General features: G+C 41.6%; 2 protein-coding genes and 1 long non-coding RNA gene across 5 annotated transcripts in view; 1 reads left to right on the forward strand and 2 right to left on the reverse strand.

The window, feature by feature from the left end:
- LOC116703507 (uncharacterized) overlaps positions 1-1006 on the reverse strand; it is a 10819-nt gene extending 9813 nt beyond the window's left edge. Inside the window, exons 1-2 of the long non-coding RNA XR_004335448.1 lie at positions 995-1006; positions 742-743 (exon numbers count right to left, since the gene is read on the reverse strand). This is a non-coding gene — a long non-coding RNA (uncharacterized LOC116703507). The remainder of the gene's footprint in view (positions 1-741; positions 744-994) is intronic.
- The window catches only part of mmd2a (monocyte to macrophage differentiation-associated 2a), an 11716-nt gene extending 7723 nt beyond the window's left edge, over positions 1-3993 (forward strand). The window contains 4 exon segments of the mRNA XM_032538271.1: positions 1052-1126; positions 1216-1317; positions 1481-1550; positions 2432-3993. Of these exon segments, the coding sequence (XP_032394162.1) occupies positions 1052-1126; positions 1216-1317; positions 1481-1550; positions 2432-2632 (448 nt within the window). The 3' untranslated portion in view covers positions 2633-3993.
- A 44-nt stretch (positions 3994-4037) lies between these two features.
- Positions 4038-11450, reverse strand: part of ap5z1 (adaptor related protein complex 5 subunit zeta 1) — a 10231-nt gene continuing 2818 nt past the window's right edge. Inside the window, exons 4-19 of one of the 3 annotated variants that reach the window (XM_032538265.1) lie at positions 11190-11340; positions 10978-11090; positions 10695-10869; positions 10467-10514; positions 9487-9627; positions 9260-9297; positions 8544-8706; positions 7822-8000; positions 7545-7687; positions 6795-6913; positions 5453-5580; positions 5238-5335; positions 4992-5124; positions 4566-4780; positions 4214-4467; positions 4038-4181 (exon numbers count right to left, since the gene is read on the reverse strand). In XM_032538265.1, the coding sequence (XP_032394156.1) occupies positions 4215-4467; positions 4566-4780; positions 4992-5124; positions 5238-5335; positions 5453-5580; positions 6795-6913; positions 7545-7687; positions 7822-8000; positions 8544-8706; positions 9260-9297; positions 9487-9627; positions 10467-10514; positions 10695-10869; positions 10978-11090; positions 11190-11340 (2097 nt within the window). In that variant the 3' untranslated portion in view covers positions 4038-4181; position 4214. Of the gene's footprint in view, positions 4468-4565; positions 4781-4991; positions 5125-5237; positions 5336-5452; positions 5581-6794; positions 6914-7544; positions 7688-7821; positions 8001-8543; positions 8707-9259; positions 9298-9486; positions 9628-10466; positions 10515-10694; positions 10870-10977; positions 11091-11189; positions 11341-11450 lie in introns of all 3 variants that reach the window. The other 2 variants (XM_032538264.1, XM_032538266.1) reach the window with 2 other exon arrangements.

Genomic DNA, 11450 nt, shown 5'->3' on the forward strand with positions numbered 1-11450 from the left:
TAAACTGTAGTCATATGTTTAGCTCGCCTTTGGCCCGCCTATATCCGATACACCGATGTGATTGGTGCACCTTGGCTACAAGGGCATAGTTAATGAGCAGCATTACTCAATGCCAGAGTAACAAATTGTGCTCTTGCGAAAACCCTGGATTTTTGAGGCACGGAAAATGTAAAAAAGGCACCAAAAAGATTGAAAAAGTGACAGAAATGATGGAAAAAACGATAACAATGTTTAAAAAAAGTGACCAAAACGTTGACAAAAAACACATAGAAATGTTTTTGTTGTTGAAAAAAGCCTTCAAGCCCTTTGAACCTGTTATTGTTTTTTATTGTCACTAACAGACAAGAGGCACTAAAATTGATTTAAAAAAAGATGTATTTATTTTGAATTTTTGTTTTTTATTATGATTTTTATGGGGTCTGAGAAAATTAATTTAGCTAAAAAGCTAAAAAGGGTCTAAAATCACCAATGGTCCAAATGACATTAATATTCTTAACAGTTTAGCTGCAATGGAACCATATAGAAAAATTAAATGAGAAAACGTTTTGCTGTTATACTGTTACTGTATACCGCCCGGCCCTAATCAAGCTAACTTAATCATTCCAACAGAGAGCACAATTAATATAGCTGTACAACCTGAGCTATCGGAAAAACCACACCACCACAAAAGTTTGTGTGTTTATTATGATTTTATTAACATATTTAACTGAGAATGTGATGAATAGAGTCCAACTTTTAAACAACTCCTCTGCCCTTTCACACACAATAGTCAGAAAAGACATAACAGGCACTGTTTTATGTGTCGAAGGACAGGGTCAGAGGAAGTTTGAATGTGTGGTGTGTGTGCGTGCGTGCGTGTCTGTGTGTTTTCACAACAACCAAACGTGCCTTTTAAAATGTGAGCCCTGATATGAGTTGAAAGAAACAACAGCCCCCTGTTTTTTGTAATGTTACGCAGGCTGGGTCCTGTATAATTTAAAGAAATATGGATAACACTAGAATTGAAGGATAGAAATGAGCTTGTTGCACTCTTTCTCTCGTCTGTGTGTAGGAAGGTGGAGCAGCGTTTCCACATGTGTGACAGAATGGCCATCTACTTCTTCATAGCTGCCTCCTACTCTCCCTGGTGGGTCGAGGGGTGACACACAGTCTGGTGGATTACACAGCTGGTTAATAAGAAGCTCCAACGGTGAATGTACCCATGTGTCTCCTCAGGTTGATGCTGAGGGACCTGGGGCCCTGGGCGTGCCACATGCGCTGGCTGATATGGCTCATGGCCTGCGTAGGATCCTTGTATGTCTTCTTTTTCCACGAGAGGTAACAAAGTCTGTCTTTGTGTCGCTCTGCTCTGAGTCCTGGTATTTAAACAATTAACCTGAAACGAAGTGTTTACAGCAAACACTGGGCTGTTCGAAGCAGAAACAAGTCCCATAGAATATGGTGTTGTATTTTCACGTCGTCTTGTTTTTTTTACCTGCAGGTACAAGCTGGTAGAGTTGTTTGGATATGTGGCCATGGGGGTTGTTCCGGCTTTGGTCATCCTGTCTATGGTAAGCATAAACCACTAAGGTCTAAGCGTTGTCTTTCTCTGCTTCTGAGAAGAAGAAGAAGAAGAAAATGCTGTCTTCTGTGAGCCCTCTTCCGCTGCAGCAGGCTTCCTGCTATTGTGACACTGTCAGGATTTAAAGGACCTATACAAATCATTCACTGTAACGTTACCACAGACTATTTTCCAATGTGTATGTTTTTAGATTGACTTCGTCTCAGGTAAAAGTTGTACTATATTAAAATATATTATAACAATCACAGTATATACAGTATATTTTATATATTTCCCATAAAAAATAGCCGATAATGCATTAGTCTGTCCCTCTCTTTAGTCTGTTTTTAACCCTGTCGGTGGCTCCCATTGATTCCTACTCATGATATAAACTTTGGATCAGAAATTAGCATATATAATAATAAATATAAGTTTTGAAATAGTTTTTCTTTTTTTTCTTTCTGAAGTGCTTGACACTTTTTTTTGTTGCAAACATGAGTAAAGAATGTAAAGCATTTGTTCGGAACTACAGTATTTCAATTTTAATTCAAACAAAAACTGAATGGAAAATGGCTGATAAAAATGTAGTAACACACCGTATATACATATTTAAAATTCCTGGCTTTATGATCAGAAATCAGAATCAGACATACAAAAACACACAAGAGCTTTTGTAAGTCACACACTAAAACAACTTATTCACCATAGCGTTGATTCATGGGTTATATTGTGTTAATAGGGGTCCAAACATCAATGCTGCTGAAAGTCGTTTGTTATTATTACTTTTTTAAAATTATTATTATCACTTATATCCCATCCTTTTTTTGCTACGGTAAATCACCTTTAAATTAATTTTGTCAAACACTCACATGACTTTTTGGGCTGTTCCAGGTGGAGCGTGCAGGTGTGTGTGAACTGGCAGTGGGGGGTGTCTTCTATGTGGTGGGCGTGGTCTTCTTTAAGAGCGACGGCCTCGTCCCTTTCGCCCACGCCATCTGGCATCTTTTCGTGGCAGCAGGAGCATGCATTCATTATTACGCCATCTGGAGGTACCTGTACTTACCTGGGCCGCTGCTGCAGACGTTGAGGTGACGTCGAGCCTCTCCTAGTCATTAGGCCGTTTTGTTTTGACCACAGCTGACCTGACTCATGAGGCTGAACCTGGAGAGATGGTGCTGAGGTGATCTGATCGCCCTGACTGCTGCTGATCAGATGAAATTCTCCACAGTTGGGTCTCAAAGACCTGGGGGATATCTTACTGTTAAGCTAAAAGGCATTTTTAACATGCTAATTATATAACAGACTGATCAGTGAACATTCATACTGACTAAACCAAACTTGCGCAGAGATACGACTCTCGTTCTGCTGTTCAAGACATTTTTATCATCAGAAAGATAAAAAAAAAACCAGCCCTGGGGTATGAATCTTTTGTGTTCATCACCTGCTGGGAGAGGTTTGTGCAAATAAGGCAACATATAATGTGCCAGCAAGATTAGATGAGCAATGCTGAGTGAAAGGAGTAGTTAAGCTAATGCACTTAATTCCCTTTCTTACTGGGAGTTAGATGACATTGATACCACTCTCATTTCTGTACTAAATATATCATCAGCAACTCTCTGTAAGAATACACATCAAGCGTATAAAATGTTCTTTAATCACACATCTTCATAAGAGAACTGACGACAAACAGTCTGTGAGTAAACTATCCTCGGCTAATTAACTCCACCCTTTACATATTCTAACCATGGGTTATGGGCCAAAACATTCCACAGGGGCATTCCTCTATATTGGTGCTAACCCCTACTTTACTTTATTTTGGTTTTGTCCATTTTTGCACAGTGGCAAAATATGAAAATATTAAGTTGGCATGTTTTAGGTTGACTTAGACTGCATTAAGCAACCTGCAGACAGACTTAAAGTCCCCATATATTGGCTGATTAGAATTCCCATAGACTCTGATGAGCCTCTCTTATTCCAGATAATACGTCACTAGCCCGATGGTGATTCTGCTTTGATTTAGTTAGTTAGTCTTGAATAGGCCTCAAAATCAATTCTCATACTATTATGTTATGTTATTTGTAAGATTAAAAGTCTAATCTAAAGCTATTGTTAAACTAAGTGTATTTATTGTTAAATTCATAAAGAATGTCGTGGCTGTAAGCATTGATTGTTTTGTTTAGAGGATGACGATTGCAAGTTGTTTTGTTTAAGGGGTGCACTGTTATCCTTAAGCACTTTTCTATCAGCAACACTGTTGAATGAAGTATTCAGTAATTTCCTAAAATCCTTAGAATACACATGGGTTTGAATTTTTATACTTCTTTAAGCATAGTTCAACAGTTTGTTTTACAGAGTAATTTCTCAGGAAGTGAGCATTTATATAATTTAAAACAAAATCAGATGATCTATTTTATAAAATTGTATTTTCATTGTATTAAAGACGATAAACTATATTACACTGGGATGAGTTTGTGTATTCTGTGGATGCAAACAATGCTTTCAATCAAATAATGTCTTTTATTTACAAGAATAAGGTGCAAAAATCAAGATTCAGTAGGATTTCATGAGGGAATCTCCAGCTGCGAAATTCAAAATGATGATGTGTATGCATTTCAGTGTGTGTGTGTGTTATTGTGAGTGTGTGTGTTATTGTGAGTGTGTGTGTGTGTGTGTGTTATTGTGAGTGTGTAAGGCTAGTGAGGGCCCGCAGTCGCAGGGGCATGGCCACGTTGGTGTCTCTGTGCCACTGGGGTGTGGTGACATGTGGAGGTGGGGTCAGGACGCTCTGAGCCACACCGGGGGCTTTCAGCAGTGACCACAACTCCTCGCCTCGCATTACTATGGCAACAAGGTCCTCTTCATCGGCACACCAGGCAACTGATCCGCCTCTGGTTAGCGTTCTTAGCTTGGAGAGGAACAGAGACACCCTAAAATAGACATAAACGCACAATTACACGACATTACATATGTCCGCAGGAGGAAAACCTCAATCAAATCCACAAAAAAAAAAGTGTAGGACTGTCACCTGGGTATGAGGTCGTGTGATCGTGATGCCAGCTTAGCCAGAGCGCTCATTAGAGTGGTGATAACTCTGGGTGCGGGGCAATCTGCTCCAGGTGGTGGGACAGATGAAGTGATCTCAAACAGCACCGCCTCCAACGCCTCGAAACAGGAAGTGATGAGCCTCACCGAGCAGCGGGAGTCGCATGACACGGAGAGGTACTCTCCCAGAACCCACACCTGAAAGCCAAACAAGTTCAAAATTATCTCAGTGTCAGGTTTTTGTTGTTGCACATTTGAGTGTTTGGTGTGATATCGAAAGGATGCTGAGATGTGGAAAAAGCTTTAGTTTTGTATAGGATCCAAAACACACACAAAGGAAAGAGGATCATCCTTAGATCAGCATGAACCTCCTCTCTGCCATCCTCAGACTCACACACAGTTTTATTACCACATGTGTGTAGATTTCTTCTTTGCTGTACACGTTGGCTGTGGCTCCAGCGAACTCCAGCAGCTCGTGAGACTGGTCCACTACAAGAGACGGGTGGAGCTTGCAAAACCTCAGCAGGTGGCTGCTGAACACCCTGCAAAAGCAGAGAGACAGAGCAAGGCATGGAGCGAGTGAGGAGATCAGGGTAAACACATACAGCAGAGTAACACTTTACGTTCCACCGTGTGTGTGTGTGTTTGAGTATACCTGTGTATCTCTCTATTGTATTCAGGGATGTTGAGGAGGAGGCTACTTCTCTCCAGCATCACCAGAATCAAGTGTGATAAAAGCTTCTCATCGGCTCCCTAGAAAACGAGCACATATTTCAGATTGCTTTTAAAAGCTGAAACTAAACGTCCAGCATTTTAAAGTGCAGTAGTTGCCGTTGTAATGATTTTGTACAGAACATTTAGTCTCTTCACCGTAATGACCGTGTTGAAATAAACGTGCAAAAGCACGGGGACAGTCTGGGCACACTGAACAACTCTCGGCCAATCAGCGCTCTCAGCTAGCAGCTCATGGAGCGTGCTCAGTCGGTCGATGGTGTCACCTGTGGAGCGAGAAAGAAAAGTGATTAAATTAGCTTTGTTTCTGTCACTGCCCAATGTGAGTCAAGTGCAGATTTGAGTTGTGCATGCGTCACTTTGGTGCAAGTAGCCTCCAAGATGCTAACGAGAGACTTCTGTAATGTCAGTACAATAAAAATGGACCTACTTAATGAAGTTGGTTCACTGCTGGCTACGAGTTAGCATCAAACACAACAAAGGTTGCCAGCTGAATGGGGTTTTGAGCTAACGTTAGCGATTAAACAATCATAGATGGATAAAAAGTTTTTAAATGATTTCCATTTTCTGTTATTGTTTGTAATGAGAAAAGTTTATTATTTTATGGATTTCACAAATTTAAGTATGACACGTTATGCCGTAAACTGTTTAAAATCGGAGCATGCGCAACTCAAATCTGCACTCGACTCACATTGGGTAGAGACAGTTTCCACAACAAAGACCTACATTTAACAGCTGCTGGTTGTAATGATAGACAGTCTTAACAAATGCAGTCAACATTTCTTAAACACTAAATAACACCATGTTATGTCATAGCATACCTACATCAAATCCATGGAATCTATTGGACATATTTACTGTGGCATGACTAACAATTCAATAACATATTTTTAACCCACTGTCTTTAGGAAATACGATTATTTGCTTCCTTGCTGAAAGTTTAACGAGAAGATAGATGACACACGTCTGTGCACAGTAAATATGAAGCTACAGCCAGCAGCTGGTTAGCCTAGCTTAGCATAAAAAGGGTGAAACAGCTAGTCTGGCTCTGTTAAAAGCAGTCTGGCTTACCTTAAGTATATTACTGGGATAAAGACGGACATCCGTGAGAGACGCGCCAGATGTCCCTATACTTCCAATACTTCTGCTATCTATTTAGCAAGGGCACTGTTGACTCAGGCCCAGCCAGCGCTGCCCAGGGCGTTTGTAATTGGTTTAAATAAATACAATCAAGACAGAATGTTTTTTTTCTCAGTTCCAAAATAGAAAAGCGGTGTAGCCAGAACACACTCCAGCGCTGACACAGTGCTGTGGAGATAGGTCTGGCAAAGGGAGACTAGTCCAATGCAAGCCCAAAAGGTAACAAATTCTGCCTGCTAGCACCTTTAAAGATCATTAATTAACTTGTTCACTTGTTATACCTGATAAGCACATAAGCGTATTTCTCAAAATATCAAAGTATTCCTTTAATATTGTTTACCTGAGCCGGCATCCCCTCGAAGCAGGAAGAGGAAAAGCCCTCGGAAAGATGGGTTTCGATATGCATCAGGTGACAGGAGGACACGTCCTCCTGGCTCAGAGATGGGCAAACAAGTTGACCTGCAGCACACATACACACACACAAAGCCAGTAAGATGGTGGTAAAAAAATATGAACATAGTTAAAGATCCCATGATATGGCGCTCTTTGGATGCCTTTATATAGACCGTAGTGGTCCTCTAATACCGTATCTGAAGTCTCTTTTCCAAAATTCAGCTTTGGTGCAGAATTACAGCCACTAGAGCCAGTCCCACAATGAGCTTTCCTTAGTATGTGCCATGTTGATTCTGTAGCTTTTGAGGGGGGGGGGGGGGGGGGGTGGCCTTGACCAACTGCCACTTTGCTCGTATGAAAGCCATGATGTCTCTCCCTCATGGGTGGGTCAAATTCTCTGGGTGGGCAAAGCAGAGAAAGGGGAGGTAACCTTGCCCCTTATGACCTCATAAAGAACAAGTTTCCAGATCGGCAATCTGAGCTTTCATTTTCTCAAAGGCAGAGCAGGATACTCAGGGCTCGGTTTACACCTATTGCCATTTCTAGCCACTGGGGGACCATAGTCAGGCTGGAGGAATGCATATTAATGTTTAAAATAACTCATAAAGTGAAATTTTCATGCCATGGGACCTTTAAATCAGTCTGATCTGCAGTTTGTACATTTTTTACACGTTTTTGCTCTAATGTGTGCATGCACCTGACTTGTAAGACCAGTGTGGCAGAGAGACAGGGCAGGTCCAGCAGCGTGTGGAGAAGCTCCACTGCAGTTCCAGCTGTCACCAGAGATGGCAACAGATCCACAAAGTCATCCACCACCGCTGGGCTGTCCCACGCTAAGAACTACAAAGACAAAAAAAAAAAAAAATTCAGAAAGCTTGTGTATCCCTCATTTGGTATAGCATGTACTCCTCACTAGCCCTCAGTGGGTATGTGTAGATAAAATACAACAGTCAAAGCGATTTCTGTATTTTCACCTTCAGCAGGTTGGGGAAGGAGCGGGTGTACTGTGGGACTCGGCGCTGTAGACTCTTGAGGTTCAGTCGAAGGAAGCGTAGAAGCTCGTGTGCCAGGAAGTGGTCGTTGAACAGCTCGGCAGGGAATCGGCCGAACACCAGCTTCCACACACTCTCGCAATCCACTGCCGCCATCTCGCCTAGATAGGACACGTTCAGCAGTTTTAAAATTAAAATGCTTTTGGTATTTGTGAATCAAGCTACTGAACTGCCACTGTGAAAGAACGTCTATGCGTGTATAGTGGCTTGAAACCCCTCAGAGCCACTTACCAACAGAGGGGTATGATTTCAACACAAGTCCAAAATGAAAATCCATTTTTAGTCCGTTTATTTTCATTTCAGGTACGGCGATGCAAAAACTGTGTCTGTGGTTGAACTGGTATAGCTACCCCTGTCTCAAGGAAAACCCCTCCCTACTAACAGACATTAAAAATAGCAAATAAGAAACTAGGGACTGTCAGCAAAAATAATCTGGGGAGTAAAAAAACCTAAATATGTATTGTATGTAAATAATCACACCACTCATAATGTAGGTAGGCCTTCTCATACGAATAGAACAGCGATTTGGTAAATGTAAATAAAATATGATAAACTCAGTAAATGGATCCTACAACCTGAATCCATATTCATGCTTTTGTACATATGTGATTTGGAGAAAAAGAGAGAGACATGTAAACACAAACCATGGTTGAGGTAGAACTGAGCTATGGGCAGCAGGACTCTGGCAAACGCCAGGTCTGAGCTGAGCCGACCAAAGAGCGCCTTAATGCATGGGAACGCTCGGAAGACCAGCGAGGCGTCCTCTTCACACACACAGTCCAGGATACACACCGCCTCCACCAGACACTTAAAGAGGAAACAGGACCGACACAATAAGGGCACCAATATCAAATAAATATAGCTAGTTTAGCTAGAATATAACTAAGAATCAAAAAAGCAACATTTTGCCCTAAATTGAAAAAAATTAAGCATTGTGAAGTGCTAATATACTGGAAGGAAGAAAAGTACACCAAATGGAAAATTATTTAAGATGGGTCCCATATTGTAAAAAGTGAGATTTCCATGTATTTTATTTTAAAGCAGGGTGAGGTGCTATATTAAAACTGTAAAAGTATCAAAACGCTCAATCCGTAGAGAAATGCACACAGCCCAATTTTCAGAAAGTGTTCGGAGTGTTTCAGACAGAGGATGAATACAGACAGTATAAGAAAATAATGTGTTTTTTCAATATTAAAGCATGTAAACATATTCTAGTAGAAAGCCATAAATACAAGTATGCTTGTAGTGTAAGTAAGTAAGGCTTGTAAGGCATGTTTTTGTCAGAAACAGAACCAGTATGTGTGTATGAATGTTCTATATGTTCCAATAGTGCTCATAAATATTTGATATTTGGGCTCACCGCTTTCTGCAGGTCCGTATCGGTCTTTTTGTGTGCCTCTGAGACAAAGAGAAGAAGAAAGAGAAGACAGTGTGACGACTGTTCACACTTACACAGTAAAACATAATGTACAGATACAAAAGAATAGAAGACAACCTCATGTGGGAGTTTTTAAATTCAAAATCTGGGATTACATCTTACTTTCCACTCACTCACTCACTCACTCACTCACTCACTCACTCACTCACTGCGATCGCTCTGTTCGATGAGGCGTAGGCAGTACTGGAAAGACTTCTCTCTCAGACGCTCCTTTGGAGGCAGCAATCGGCTGGTGGAGGAAGTCGCTGACACCATGGAAACCACCGATCCGTCCACCTCCGACCGGTCATCTGCAACACGGGAGGTCAGGAATGAGAAGTCACGACTCAAAACCTTCTGAAAGAAATTTGATTTATCCATTTGATGTATTCTCAGACTGCTTGTTGCTAAATCCAAACAGAGAGCAGGAGTTATGATTGGAAAGGTTTTCGTTCATGGAGATCCCAACCAAGATTTATAGAAAACAACAACTTTAATCGAGAGGAACTTCTCACTTTAGCCACCAGAAGCAAAAAAAAATAATAATTAAGAATGATTTGCAAAAACATGATTTAGTTTCGTAAACTTTGTCACCAAGCTCCTTTAAAGTTAAAGCTTTAAAAAAGTTCCCAGTTCACCCCAAAAGTCCATACTTTCCAAAAGTATTTGTTTGGCACTTGGAGCACCACAAGGCGAGTGCTAGTTCCATTATATTGCAGAGATGGCAGACATCTCTAGGGCTGATGTATCCAACACTAGGCTATCCACGCCATGATATCATAGCCCTACAGGTAATAGGGAAAATATAAATTTTAGATTTTGGGGTAAACTGTCCCTTAAGATAAGCTTGCTGTAGACATTTAAATCAGAGATCATTAGAAAGGTTAAAAGAGGGTTAATCACTGACGCATCTATGATCACAGTGATTCATTCATGATTACAGACTCAAATTAAAGAAGAGTTGCACAAAACAGGGAAAGAGTAGTTAAGAAGTCTCAGGTCAGGATTTCTGTTTAGGCGGTTTGTTAGACCACATTTTAGTCATGATCAGGTCAAGTGTGGTGCCATACCGAAGTTAAAAAGAAGACGTTCAGCATTATTTTAGATGCGCATGCATTGCAGGGAGGGTCCACAAACTTACAAGTCTTACCATTAGAAAAGGAATGGGAGAGGGAGAGGCTGAGCTGTAGCCTGTTTGCTGGAGATAATGAAAACACAGAGCAGGTCATCTGAGACAACTGATATAAGTGAATTACAACCTTCCAGGTTGATACTTTGACCAGGTTGATATGTACTCTGCAGCTGGGACATGAAGCAATGAGCCTCTCTTATATGGGGAGGGAAAAGGACGCATTTTTTATTGGTGGGACGGTCATACCAGTGTCAGCTGTGCCGTTGCCACTTGAAACTGAGTGGTAGGTGAGGAGCCAATGGCGAAGCATTGAAAAGGAGTACACGTTCATCCACTGGTCCTCTGTGAAGCCCTGGCCCACGCACAGCACAGTGAAGAAATCCCCCGACACCGCTCCATCCAGCTCTGCTGTCGGTACCGGCTGATAGAAAACACAAAGATATACAACAAAGCAGAAGAAAGTAATGTCTTCTTCACTTTTTACATTAGCGCAAGAGTTGGAAATCGAAAAATGAAGTGGATTGCTTGCCTGACGTGACCTAGGGCCTGTGAAAAATCCTCCTGAGGAAGCCCCGCCTCCCTGAGTGATGCTGGCATAACGCAACCAATCAACAAGCTTTTTACTCAGGAGGGTGAGGTGATCTGTAAGCCAGGTGGAGAGAAAGATGATGATATAAGGGATCACTGATCCGATGTGCATTTTAACTTTGCTTTAAATTTGCTCCCCTCCTTGTCTGTTACCTTCAGTGAGGCACTCGGGGCTGAGTGTCAGGATGGTGTTGAGGATCGGCAGGGTGTATGTGAGCGACGGAGTTGGCCCCTCTGACTGTCGGCTTTCCAGACCGCGAAGGAGCTGAGCGCAGAGAGACGACAGATCAGCCCTGGATCCAGCCTGTGGGGATTTAGTTGGTGAGAGACAGTATTTAGGTCATCTGAAAACAATACAAAAGCTCCTCTATTTTATAATTGTCACTGTGTGGGAACCCATGAATAGTGTGTGTG

The sequence above is a fragment of the Etheostoma spectabile genome, chromosome 15 (assembly GCF_008692095.1).
Source record: "Etheostoma spectabile isolate EspeVRDwgs_2016 chromosome 15, UIUC_Espe_1.0, whole genome shotgun sequence".
In the NCBI taxonomy this organism is placed as follows: Eukaryota; Metazoa; Chordata; class Actinopteri; order Perciformes; family Percidae; genus Etheostoma; species Etheostoma spectabile.